General features: G+C 39.4%; 1 protein-coding gene across 1 annotated transcript in view; it reads right to left on the bottom strand.

Moving 5' to 3' along the window:
- Positions 1-4904: 4904 nt before the first annotated feature.
- Positions 4905-14345, bottom strand: part of fbxw4 (F-box and WD repeat domain containing 4) — a 39781-nt gene continuing 30340 nt past the window's right edge. The window contains exons 7-9 of the mRNA XM_047604107.1: positions 11107-11247; positions 5391-5532; positions 4905-5098 (exon numbers count right to left, since the gene is read on the bottom strand). Of these exons, the coding sequence (XP_047460063.1) occupies positions 4964-5098; positions 5391-5532; positions 11107-11247 (418 nt within the window). The 3' untranslated portion in view covers positions 4905-4963. The remainder of the gene's footprint in view (positions 5099-5390; positions 5533-11106; positions 11248-14345) is intronic.

Here is a 14345-nt window from a genome sequence, read left to right as displayed (position 1 = left end):
AGCGGTTAGCATATTTCAATTTATTTTATTTGTTTTGACAAGAATGGTCGAGGAAAACTTGTATTTTAGAGAATATACTAATACGCTCACTTTACGAGACTGTGAGAGTTATTTTAAAACGTTGACTCTGACTGATGGGACTATATTCACCGACCCCTACACTCTCAATACCTGGATGGACGATTTGACCAGAGGATGACACAGAGAGGACGAAGTCTGGTCTGTCTATATCAAGTGAAGCCTCTTCAACAAAGATATTACAAGAAGTAAGTAAAAGTAAAGTAAAACTTCTGCTTGGATACATCTGAAATATACAACTAATGTTAAGTTAGCTAGCAGTTAGCATTAGCATTAAGGTGTAACGTGATAAAAGTTTTATCACAAGAAGATGTCAATTTCATGGGTGACAGTGACAGTGTTGGCCTCAAGCTTCCCTCTGTTTTGCCTCCAGCTAAAGTTGTGACATCACGGTGACGTATGATGGTTCCTAGATAATTATTATTCAATTAAATTAAATTCAAAGAACTTAATTTTTCCGATAGAAACTTGATTTGTGCCAGAACATCTGTGCGTATACTGTAAATATAATTCACACAAACACATACCAGACGTAGTAGAGAAAAGAACTTGATATAAATACCTTGGAAAAGCACAGCCGAGTGGGAAACAGTAAAAATTAAGATTGAGAAGTATCTAAGGCTGCAAAAAGTGAAAAGGGATGTTACACTCCAAGGCGATGCTGTGGAATTATTATCGTTAAAGGACTAAAATCAACTATTTAGTTTGAAAGACAACTCTTCTCTTGATGTTAACTAGTTGTATTGACCTGACTTTAGCCATGTAACAGTAGCCCTACACATAATGCTAGTATTAAAAGGAATAGTTTAGTTTATAGCACTTGTATCTTGTAGATCAGCATGTCATAAAATACAATAACATGTAGTCACTTTTAGTCATTTAGTCATTTGTGCTTGTAAACACTTAAAATCTTTAATTGTTTTTCAACGATGTTGTAAGAGTTGTGCCATGAACAAAATACTCATAAACTTAAATAGTTCAGCTGGAGGCAGTGAGCGGGACGTTATCCCTGTGAAAACAGAGGAACTAAAGGGAGGCTGAGGAACGTCCGTCTCGTAGAAACCGGGATTCTTTTGAAGTCTTTGATTAAACTGTGTGGCATGTTTCACAGCGCTGATCCCAGACAGCAGCTTTGTGTTTCGTGATGTAGTACCTTCAGCAATGGATGATGTCACCCATGACATGGGTATCAGGGATAAGAGGGCAGCTCTGCAGCCTTTTTAACTTCCACAGGGGTCTATGCTCCCATCCCCGAGGGACTTCAGAGGAGGAGGAGGAGGAGGAGGAGGAGGAGGAGGAGGAGGAGGAGGACAGACATGTACGGACAAGACAACACGTTTACACTGAGCCCGTTTATACCGATACTGTACCCAGATCACACTCGCTGTCATTCACATCAGCTAAGATGAACATATTTATTAGAAATAAAATACCTGGTCTACTACTTACACCCATCAGCCACAACATTATGACCACAGACAGGAGAAGTCAATAAATAACATTAAAAGCATCTTGTGATTATTCATTTTTTGGACCTGGTATTCATTCATGTGGATGTTACTTAGACATGTAGCTCAGACCACTAGCGACGTAAATAATTTGGTGTTTAATTTACTTATTTATTGCAAAAAAAGTGGTGTCAAATTCAATATAAAATGGCCAGAATATGAATTTAAATCAACGTTTTTCAGGCCAAGGAGCCCAAATTGATGGAGAGATTAAGTAGGCCCAGTAAACTTGGCCCAGTGCTATTTATAAATATACATTATTATCATAATTCTGCATTCAGTACTAGGCTAATACTTTTACCTTAATATGTTGGATTCACGTGAATGTGTATTTAAAGAAATTGAAATTTGTGGGAGAAAAATTAAAAAAAAAATACATATAAATGTCTAACCAACCAAAGTTTTGCAACCCCCCCCTGCAGTACCTCTGCGGACCCCTAGGGGGTTGCGGACCCTCTGTTGAAGACAATTGAGTTAGATAAATAATTAAATACGACCACTTAAATATAATCATAAATCGCCAGCCCCTTCAGTGCGTTCTTATACATTAATAATTAATATTAATATTCATTTAATTCAAGTAATTAAATATTTTTCAGTGCAATCTGTGCGACTTCATTCCTCTGTGTTGATCAGTTATTAATAGTGTTGGAACGTGTGTTTGTTGTTGCGCTGTTTTTAATAAACAGACTGAAATAATAACAATAAATTAATTCTCAGTCTTTGTTAGCTGTTTGTGAAATGTTGTGCTCATGTTTGCTCACATCCTGTGCACCTCCCTGGGGGCTAAGCCCCCCTTGGTCCTTGAAACCTAGTGACGCCCCTGGCTCGGACATTGTGATCATACAGAAATCTACCACGAGCAGAGGAACTGATTGCTGGGTTTTTATTACCTGTTTCAGATGCCGTGCTACAGGAGGCTGCACTCAGACTGGAGGCTTTGTTTCCTTCTAAAGGCCAAACTCCATGAGATGCTGTGTTGTTGTGAACGCTGCCCTTACTCCCGCCCTCTATGATTAATTCAGCTGTCAGCAGCCGTCCCTCGGGGTCGTGTCTCCGGGATGAGTCCACACCCCGACCGTCCCTCTTACGGCTCTAGCATATTAGCTAATGGACGGCATTATGATATAATATATGCCATTAAGGGCTCGGCCTCTGAGTGGACAGACTGGGACATGTGGAGCAGGTAGAGCAACAAAAAACATCAACAAAACAAAATAAAAACAGCTACAGCCATTGTACACTGACCAGCCATAACATTATGACCAATATTATGCAGTTGTACCAGGTCCAAAAGCAGAACGTTGAATTATTGTTATTCAGTAAACCTGTCAGTGGTTTTAATGTTCTGGCAGATCGGTGTAGTAATTTATGAATGAGGGATTTTTCTTTCTTCCTTACATCTTTCTTAGGTCTCGTTCGTTCTTTCCCTTCTTTGTTTCCTACTTTCTGTTTTTACATCTTTCTTTTTCTTTTTCCTTCCACCTTTCTTCCCTTCCTTCCTTCCTTCCTTCCTTCCTTCCTTCCTTCCTTCCTTCCTTCCATCTTTCTTAGGTCCTCCTTCCTTGTTCTTTGCCTTCTCTCTTTCCTTCCATCTTTCCTGCTGCGCATTTTAACTTTTCTTTCTTTCTTTCTTAGATCTTTCCCACTCTTTCCTTCTTTCCACTTTTCTCTCTGTCTGTTTTGTACATCTTTCTTTCTTTTTCTTTCCTTCCACCTTCCTTCCTTCCCTCCATCTTTTTTTTGGTCTAGCTCCCTCATTCTTTCTATTATTTCTTTCCTACCTTCTTTCTTTCTCTTTCCACTTTTCTTCCCTCCTTCTTCTTTCCTTTCTTTCCCCCCATCCATCCATTCTTTCCCTCGTTCTTTCCAGTAATAAGAACGAGAAGTGAGTGGGCTCCATTTTAATGTGTAGTCTCTCTCTTTTTCCCTCATTCAAACTGAGCGTGTGTCAGAGAAGAGTAGCGTGTAGCATGTAGCCACCAGGTGCACTGTACGAGCGCGTTGATCGTCCAGATGTGTGCTGGCGTAGACGCCGTCTGTCCATCATGTGGATCCTCATATTGTGGAGGAGCTTTGTGAGGTCAGCGCTCGTGTCTCCTCTTCTCTTTGATCTCAGGTGTGAGGGTCAAACGCAGGTAAACGTCTGTAAACAGAGGCTCAGGCTCTGATCCCTGTTCTGCTCAGAGCTGACGAGGAGACGTTGATGTGTGTCGTCTTCTCTGGGTCTTATGATCTTATGACGCCATGATTTTATTGTTGCCTGGAGCTGAAGGATTAGTCGTCTACTGACAGGCTGCAGCACGTTCCCACGGCAACAGGCCGCCATTCATTCTCTCTCTCATTCTCCCCTAGATCTTTCCCTCCTTCCATCTTTCCATCATCTTCATCCCTTTAATTTTTGCCTTTCTTCCCTTCCTTCTTTCCAACTTTCATTTCCCTCCATCCATCTTACTTTCTTTCATCTTTCTTAGGCCCCTCCCCTTTCTCTCCTTTCCTTCCTTCCTTTCTTTCTTACGCCCTTCCTTCTTTCCATCTTTCCTCCTTTCTTTCTTCCTCTAGTTTTTCCCTTCTTTCTTTCCTTCTGTCATCTTTCCTTCTTTCACCCCTTTCAATTCCTTTTTCTTTCTCATTTTCCTCATTTTTCATCTTCCATCTTCCTATCTTATCTTCCCTCTTTCATTCCTCTTTCTAAGCCTCCATTTTCTCCTTTCTCTTCTTTCATCTTCACTTCTTCTCTCTCTTTCTTTCCTTCTTTTTTCCCTACTTCTTTCTTTTTCTTATTTATTTTCCTCCTTTATTTATTTTCATCTTCCCATCTTCCTTAATTCTTTTATTCTTCTTTCCTCTTTATTCCTTCTTTCTTAGCCCCCCTTTCCCCCTTCCTTTAATCTTCCCTTCTTTCTTTCATCTTTCCTTCTTTATTTCCTTTCTTCTTCCCTTCATCTTTCATTTTTTCTTTCTTTCCCTCATTATTTCATTCTTCTTTCCACCTTCATTCCTTCTTTCTGAGGCCCCTCCCCTTTCTCTAATCCTTTCACCATCCCTTCTTCCTTCTTTCCTCTCTTCTTTTTAGCTCATTCTTTCTTCCTTTTTTCCCTTCTTTCTTAGGTTTCCTCCCTCGTTCATGCCCTCCTTTCTTTCTTCCTTTCATATTCCCTACCTTCCGTTTTACCTCATTCTTACCTTCCTTCTTCTCTTCATTTCCCCCCACTCTTTCTTTTCTCTCCTCCTCTCTTTCTTTCTTTCCCTCCTAGGAGGACGTCAGATTTCTCATCATCGTTCAGGATCAAATACACGACTCTGACGAAGCACCCCTGAAAACGTGAAAACATTTTTATTGTGCAAATGAACATCTTGATGAGTGTGTGTGTGTGTCATCTGACGTGGGCGGGGCTCTGCCTGAAGTCCAGTGAGTGCAGGCTGGTGGCTAAGGCTGCGTACAGGTGAGAGCTGGACAACCTCAGGCAGTAAACCGGGCTACTCACTGGGTCACGGCTCAGCTGGAAGAACTGCAGGAAAGACGGCGACGGGACAAAATCACATCAAGGAAAAAGTCAATGTCCAGAAGGTAAAGTAAAAGTAAAACAAAGACACAATGATAGGGCAATAGAAAGTGTAGAAATAAATAAATAAAGTAATAATAATAGAGACAAACGGTCTGTCATTAGCCTGGTGTACTGGTAGATATTCCATATAAATGAAGTCTTAATCCTTTTCTGCATCCAATAATTTATTTTCAGCTATTTTACACACACAGCATATACATTATATATATAAAGTATTTCATAAATATGTACATACTTGCAGGCATTTGGTCTGCCGCTTGTCCCAAAGACGTACAACCCCGTAGTAGGAGGAGCCGCTGGCGATCATGTGATTTCCGTCTGTCTGGATGCAGTACAGAGTGCTGTCATGAGGCTCCTCCCACTCCATCACACACTTCCTGTTGGGAAGGATACGGGAGTTTACATCATAGACTGTAGAAAAAAGGTTAACGCCATCAAAAATGAAGATAAAAGGCCAGTAGAGCTCCCCCTGGTGGCTGGCTGCAGAATGGGTCATAAGCCACGCCCCCCTACCTGTTAGTGGGCGGGACTTGGGCCAAACTAAATCATTTATTTTTAAAGGACGGTTATTTGACAAAGTAAATACCGGATGTGACATGGGACATGTTTTCCCGTCTCTAATTTTATCTTTAGGCGAAAGAAAGAAGGTTCTGGGTTTGAATCCATCAGATAACCGGGGCCTTTCTTTCTGGGTGGGTTCTCTCCAGGTTCTCCGGTTTCCTCCCACCCTCCAAAGACATGCTCGTTAGGTTCATTGGTGATTCTAAATTGGCCGTATGTATGAGTGTGAATGGTTGTCTGTCTTTCAGGATGTGCCTGGGACTGTACTGAAAAACATTGTCGCCATAAATCGGTGCTACAGGTAAATACCTTTATATTGTTACAGGAAACACTGGATTGAACTATTATAATTTGTCTTAATTACTACAGTTCACATTGTTTTGCTAAAATTCATCTTCAAAGCGCCATCACAAACGTGTTTCTGTTAAAGTTTTTTCACAAAATAAAAACGACATTTCTGAAATTTCAGTAAAATACAGTTGTACTTTGTAAGTGATGAAATGAACTGGTCACATGACCTCCTGCATCATCTCCATGGGAAAATGCAAAAAAAGAAAAAAGTGTTTCCATTGCACTTTTGCGATAAACGTTTATATCGATACATATAAAAAAACACTTAATGAGAGTGTAAAAGTGTTTTAACGATATCTGAGAGGTTTTTAGAATTGTTTTTCGCTTTTCTAGGTGGAACGGAAATGTAGAAACTGAGAGCCATTAAAAGACAGACTGAAGGACATTACTCCCCAACCATCCATTGAGAAACATGCAAACAAACACTCCACCTTAAAAGTTGTTTGGTTTCCTCTGAGCAGCTTTATTACTGTAGTGAGACAATATGAACGTAAAGTAAATCATCTGAATCAATCAAGATTAGGGCCCTGAACTAAAAAGAGTTTGATCTAGAATGAATCTGTTCTTGTAAAGAAATTAGTTGCAACATGATGATTTTTGTGATTAGCTCACGTATGTAAACGGTGGGAACAGCGGTTACGTAACCGTGGAGACGAGCCTCAAGTTAACCGTGGGTCATGTAGAAGCTGCACTAGACGTCTTATTTACACTATCATGATGATGATGATGTTAGCTTTAGTGGGAGGACTTTGTTACATTTTAGGGTGAAGCAAATAAAATGTCCTCTCTCAGTCAGTGACGGTGAAACGTGATGGTGTGTAAGTGTGTGTGGGAGTAGGAGGAGGAGGAGGAGGGTGGAGTGGACATCAATCCTCCATTAGTGTGGCCTCATCAATAAGTGATGGAGCGACACCAGGGACAGAAAGTGGAGAAACACACACACAAATCCACACTCTAATTTTAGCTAACCTCTGTGGGGGAGGTCACCCGGCGCATCCGGAAAGTGAAAAGGTGAAAAACAAAAAACACAAATGTGGGCACAGCTCCTAAAATGTTTGTGTGTCGCTTTTGGGTACGAAGGTGGGGGGGGTGCACTGATAAAGTGGGCGATGTCTGAGTTCAAGGCTCTTCTGGAAAATTCTTAAACCGAGCGCAGACAAGAAATGGAGACAGAAACTTTCAGTATATTGAAAAGTGTTAATGTCGGGGTCAAGATATAATTTAAACATATTTCATTATATAAAACGAAACAAAATAAGGATCCACGTGGAAAGAAAATGTGTCAGCAGTATAAAATGTACACAGAAAGAAATATATATATATATATGAATATTCTTAATGTTATTGTCATTGTTTTATATTATATACATCTATCTATCTATCTATCTATCTATCTATCTATCTATCTATATATATATATATACACACATACACTAAACGACCCAAAAGACTAAATAAGCAGAAACATTTTTTTTAAATCAATAAAGAGTGGAGATAGGTGCTCACTAATAACAATAATTTTTTTTTAAAAAAGGAAAAGTTTTCTGCAAAAATTTAATGCAATTTAAGTGGATATTGTTCCTTCTATCAGTTGAGTTGAGCAGGTGTCTGATTCATAAGTATATGTTTAACATTATATTATTTATACATTTTATTTCTGTCTGTGACTCTGATTAACTGAAGTTAATTGGTGAGTGAATCTATTTGTTGTATTGTGTCTGTTAAAGTTGCATGAAGGAGGGATGTGTATTTTTTAAAATGATCGGGTCGGTATCAGGCCTGGTCTTGTGTAGTTATTTATTTTAGATGTTGTAGTTGTGCCATAAACCTAAACCACATCAATGTAGCATCAAAACATCTTCTATCAAAGAGGAACTACAATAAGGATAAATCTTCCAGAGAGGGTTGGATAGTTTGGATAGTTTACGGCAGAGTCGGAAGATCAGAACGAACACAAGGTACGAGCTCCCCTCTCTACATAACATTAACTTAGACAGAAACATTTACTGGACTTAATTTGGTTTCAACACAAAAACAACACCTGCTGATATTCACATGTTGGTGTATGTAGCCTAGAAGCCAGATCAACCTCCCCAACCACAATCAAATCATTTCTTTTTGTGGTAAGTATCGGTAATTCACGTCTTTTCTTCTGAATTTCATCTGTTTATCGTGTTTTCAATCTCTTCTGCTTTTAAGTTGGAGCTGGAATCCGTGTTCCTGCGTTTGTACTGTGTTTTTTTTTTTTTTTGTAGTAGCACAGAAGGAAAATGACACAGCTACTCAGTCGCCTCCACAGGTGATGCAATGTGACCCAAATGTTCACCTTTTATCATCTGGATCAGTCTGAGCTTGATCCTTTTTTCAGAAAAAGTTTTTATTTATTTATTTTTAACATATAAATGTGGATTCATGTATATATTTCCACTTATATTCATACACATTCTCAGGTATTAGATTAACTACACACACATTTTATCAATAAACTCTTTCTCAGCTGAATTTGAATGTCTTTTTTTTTTTACCTTTGTCCACCCCAGTGCATTTTATTTTTCATTTTATTTTTTTTTCGTGATGTGTTGAGCCCCAGTCCTCAGACACTCTGACCCCCGTCGATGACCCTGCGAGTCTTTTTGGGCCGGTTGGGTTTGACCTTATGAATTATTGATATCTAAAGAGGGACCCCCCTCTGCCAACCTTCTCCCAAACTCAGAGAGAAAGTCCCCCGAGCGATCTGCCAATCAGATCTGATTTGTTTTACTTGACTGATCCCCGAGAAACGCGGTCTGAGAAACCCCTCAAACCCCTGCTGTCCAGAATAAATGTCGCCCTCTCCACGCACACAGACAGACAGACAGACGGACAACTACCGACATACACCCCAGAGAGAGCAGCTGGCAGATAGATAGATAGATAGATAGATAGATAGATAGATAGATAGATAGATAGATAGATAGATAGATAGATAGATAGATAGATAGATAGATAGATAGATATCTCATATATGAAACTCTAATATTGCAGAATGAATGATGTTATTGTGTCAAACCTGAGAGATTAAAAATTGTAGTTTTAATGGAAGTCAATGGGATATTTCGGAGGGTAGTGCATTTTAAATCTGATGCTACACAAAATCTATAATACAATAATCTTGGTCGTACCCAAGTCTTCATTTGAAAAAAATGCGCCAGCCACCTATCATTAGTTTTATGGAAAATAGCTAATTTTTCATGTTTTTTTTGTTTTTCATAAAAACAACAGTGGCTTTAACTAATCAAACTGACATTTAAATGGTTAAACTTCCTAAAAATAATAGACTTTGTGGTATTTTTGTAAATTGCTGAAGTGGTTTAAGGGATTTATGCTGAAAAAAAAACAGAAAACCACATTAATCAGTTAAGTTTGGGCTGTTTATAGCAGTTTTTGTACATGGATGTTTTTGTCAACTAAGGTTACAAGATGGTGGTAAATTAAACAGATTCCTGAGGATTAAAAAATTAAATTTAACTATCGTGTAATTGATTCAGTACCACTTGAACACAAACACTGTGTGTTTTATATCTGCCCATGTTTTCTTTCGTTCTACTGTTATTTCGAGCACAGTTCATCTCCCAAAAGAGAGAAAACAACATAAGTAAAGTTAAAGATCAATATCCTGAATTTTGCCATTATTATTTACATTTTGGTTGATATCTTGTTAAAATCTTTATCGTGAAGTGAAAGTCTGATATCGTTACAGCCCTATTCTGGACACAGTGAAGGGATTTGTCTTTACTGTGGAAATTATCCTGTGATCTTCCTCCTGTCGTCTGCAGAGCTCACCAGCGTGTTCTCTTTTTTCTTTTTCTTTTGGCCTCGTGCTCTACGTCTCTGATCATTTACACCCTAGGACGGCTTGTTTCACGCACAAACACACAAACTCCCAAACGCCAAGCCACTCTCAGCTGAGATAAACACCTGTATTCCACGACAAATATTGTACAACTATTTGTGGAGCTTTTAAAAATCATATAGGGCAAAATATGCATCTGTGGCATCTGTCATTAGTAATAAAAATAATGCTAATTTTCTATATGCATCAACAATAATTTTATTATTATATGAAAAGCTTAAAATACACATATATATCAGATGACTGATAATTCAGTGAACAAACAATATTAATCCAAATGATCCAGAGAAAGTGGATCAAGTTTCTTGCCACTTAAATGTCAAAACACAGTTTGCAAACTACGTACTCTTTGTCCAGTTTGTTAGTTCCTTCTTGCATTTGAAGGCCATTTAAAGTTTCGCTGCCACCGCCGTGCTCTTTTCTGCTACTTGCCTGTGTGGATCAATACTGAAATATCGATGTTTCTGATACCAGGTCTATTAATGCTCTAAATATGATTCTCAAATCAAAATATCGATACTAAACTATTGACGTGTGGCAACACAACAAACCTTGTGAAACACCTCAGATTAAACCTCAACACAGAATACGAGACATTAAAGATGAGGAGAGAACAGAGTCACAATTAGGATGCAGGTTTATCATTTTATAATAGTTCTTAATAGTTAAACAATAATTTATTTTAATGGTGTTTTGATTATTTTACTTATTTCTTTATTATACTTATTATTAAGTGTTTGAAACATTTTCACATGTTTTGTATGATTGTGTCTCTGGTTTTTCTGTTGTTGTATTAGCTCGTCTATATAGTAAATGAGGTCTCGACCTTTAAAATAAATAAATTACTCTGATGTCTTGTATTTCTTATGAAGCTGTGATTTGAAATACGCTACTTTTTTGGGGAGTTTACCTGTTTACAGACACATTAGTTTGTATTTACTCGATATTTTCAGATCCAAAAGGAAATCGGTGGTATCGAACACCACTATCGCAGCAAGGTGGCGCTACAGCGTCGTTCATGATCAACCCAAAACATGACCTTTTCTTTCAAAATCGATATTTTATCGGAAGAAAAACTATCGCGATATATTGCCATAACACTATTTTTTCCCACCCCATTGTATTAACTGTGGAAATGGTGACGTACCGTGGGCTGAGTCGAAGGTCCCACAGTCGAATGAAGGTGTCGTAGCCGCAGCTGAAGAGCTGGAACGGGGACTCGAACACTATGTCCAACACGCCGGCACCACGACGAAACTCCGAGCCCAGACTGCACACACACATCGACCTGGTTCAAGAAAGAGAGGGATAAAAGAGAGGGTGATTGAGGGAGGAAGAAAGGAACATAATGTAATCTTCACTGCTCTGATCCATCAGCAGAGACAACAGCTGTTTCTATACTAACATGGATATTTATTTTATTTCTAGTTATCCACTCCTACCTGGATGAACAGTTCTCCAACTTACCCATGATCCATCCTTTACTCTCAAACTGTCACATAACGTCATCAGCTATTTGCATGATCACATTCTGCTTAAGTCAGATGTTTGTTTATCTTGTTTCTCCTGCTCTAGTTCTCTGTTTCTACCCGGCCGGTCTTTGGCAGATGCTGTGGAGATTTCACGCCCTTTTTTTTGTGAAGCGTCTCGAAACACTTTGTATCGTTATTGACGCTATATAAATAAAATTAAGTTGAATTTTGGATAAACTGAGATCAGATCGCAAGTAGTGGGTGGGGACCCATGTGGAGATGCATTGTAACGTCTGAACACAGACACTTAAAACTAGATGGATGGTCTGAATGTGAACATGAAACCAAATGAAGTATTAATCTGAACACTTAAAGAAAAACTGGGCGTTACTTTGCTCTATAGTGCAAATTTATTTTATGGTATCGATTTACTGCAGAAACCTGCACAAATTTTGGTTTCTACTTTCATGAATAATTAAAGTATTAGCATCAGTATCCTCTAGTATAGTTCAACTTCAGCTGAATATTTGGTCTCTGCTTTAATTTCAAAGTAAAATGAGACATTAAACTGCATAAAAAGAAATACTGTGTATCTCATAACAAAAAGTGTTAACTTGGTGTTGGCGTGACGCCTGTGTGTTACTGAATCTGGATTAGCGACGGCTCCGAGTGTGAGACTAAAAACACACTTTTGTGCACACGTGAATGACGCTTGTGTGTACGGGCTGAAGTGGTGTGACCTTTGTGGGTGTCCAGCGAGTCCGGTCCCATGCAGCACCATGCTCTTGTGATCACAGTCCTCTGTCCCGCTCGCTCCTCAGCTCTTGATTATTGGAGAATAACTCGCCCTCAGCGGGGCAGATTATTGCAGAATAACTGTCTCTTTGTTGCCATTTAATACCCTCCATGACCGTGACTGTGTGCGACTCTCGCATGTTTGATACCTGCCTCGTAGCAACCATTTAAAAGAGGCGGCCGGCCTTGGTGACTGCGCAGCCCTAATGCTTCGACTCGTGGCCCCCTCCCCTCGCCCCGGAGCTCAATCCGCAGGTTTGGGCTGATAATCCCCTAGCCTTACCCCAGCGGGTCTTCTTTTTGGGCCAGGGCTTTCCCCACAGGGCGCCTTATTGGATGAGAGCTTTCTCATTGCCAGGGTCTCATGACTAAGCCAGGGCCAATGGGGAGTCTGTGATGAGGCTGAGTTTGTGTCTGTGTGGGGTAGTTGTGGGGTAGTGACCCCTCATTTTCCCCTTACCAATAAAACCAAGGGGCTTAGCACATGCCGCACAAAAAAAAAAAAAAAGAAGCTCATTCAAGCCAGAGGGATATGAGCCTGTTCATTCATAATTAATTAACACGTCTCCATCACAGCATCACAGCACTGCAGCTCCAACTAAAACAAGATCATCAATTCATAGCAAGAGCCTCTGAAAGCCTTTCAAACAAGGCGATTACAAATCCTAAACTGTTTCCGAGTCGCAAACGCCCGAAAATAAAGAAAAAAAAGGTAGGTTTCCATAAAATGAACCTGACATCTGTGCAGGGATCCTAAAGGCTGTAATAGCACCACGCAATGAGCTGGTGCGCGGCGCAGAAAACAGCAGGGATTCGCAAAATTGGTAGGTCACTGGCTTTCATGGGCCGTGTATGATTACAGGATGGATGCATGAGCATATAATCTGTCAAAATGACTGTATCTGTTACTGAGCAGCAGCGGCGCAATTGTTCTCATCTAAACATCGTTTTTTTTTTTTTTTTTTTTTTTGCTTGTCTATCATGTAAAAATATCCCAGTCTGGCTTCGGGCGGGAAAGGTGTCACATGGGAGGGAACATAGCTGAATGTCTGAGTCATAACCGTCATTCAGTCCGGTCTGTCCTCAGAGAGTTGGAAGGATGTTTCACGTTCTGTTTGAGTCATCAAGCGCCAATCAAGAGCAGCGATTGCATTTGATTGGCATGTGGATTAGATTATAAGTGGGCGTATTGGTACTGACGGTAAACGTAATGTATGCATGGCATACAGCACAGAAAGTCTGAAGTTCCTAAATTCTCGTTCCTTTCTTTCTTATCTGGAGGATTAGAAGGTTCTACTTCACTATTCCTGATCAAACAGCAACCACCAAAGTTTATAGCCGTTCATGACAACTTTACAGCTCATTTGTTTATTTTTTATTAAGGTTTAAAATTCTACATAATTAAGGACGTTTCCACTTTGAGTGGCCAGTGATATAACTGAGCTAACAGGTAGCAGAGAGTTTGGTGGCCAGGTCTCATCCAACATGGCGACTGCCGGCTCTCCCCACTTCAGGCTTCATTTTCATGGTTCAGAATCCAACAGATGACATCACGTTGGGTTTGTCCATAGTATATATACAGTCAATATTCCTGACCACCACAGATGAACAAGTCTCCATGTGCATGTTGTTAGATATGAACTAAATTCAAGTCTGCAACCAAGGCTCTGTTTGCAATTTCTATCAAATTCAATTCAACAGATAATCTGGCAAAAAAAAAAAAAATGTCTAAATGTACTCCCAGTGTTTCCTAATGAAGAATAAAGATGAACCAGAGAGTAAATGACTAAATGGGAAAGGAGTTTGCTAAGATAGAAAGACTGAGAAATTGATTCCGGGGATGGGCTGAATAAATACAGTATGTTGTATTAATTGCACTGGCTCTGGAGAACCCTGGAATAAGCTACGCTATTTTACACTTTTGCAGCTGGTTCTATTATAATTTCAAAAAAGTTCTGTTTTTGAAATGATTCCAGTAGTTTTTGTTTCAGTTTTCAGATTGATTCTGAAGGCAACATGCAGAACTGAACATCCCATTCAAAGCTAAAGGGAAGGGAAGATTCTGTCCATTACTAAACACTTATTGCGTTTACTGTATAGAGAAGAACAACTGTGCTTT

This window comes from Mugil cephalus, chromosome 13, assembly GCF_022458985.1.
Source record: "Mugil cephalus isolate CIBA_MC_2020 chromosome 13, CIBA_Mcephalus_1.1, whole genome shotgun sequence".
Taxonomy (NCBI): domain Eukaryota; kingdom Metazoa; phylum Chordata; class Actinopteri; order Mugiliformes; family Mugilidae; genus Mugil; species Mugil cephalus.
The sequence above is the reverse complement of the archived record's forward strand: the minus strand, read 5'-3'. Positions and strand labels throughout refer to the sequence as shown.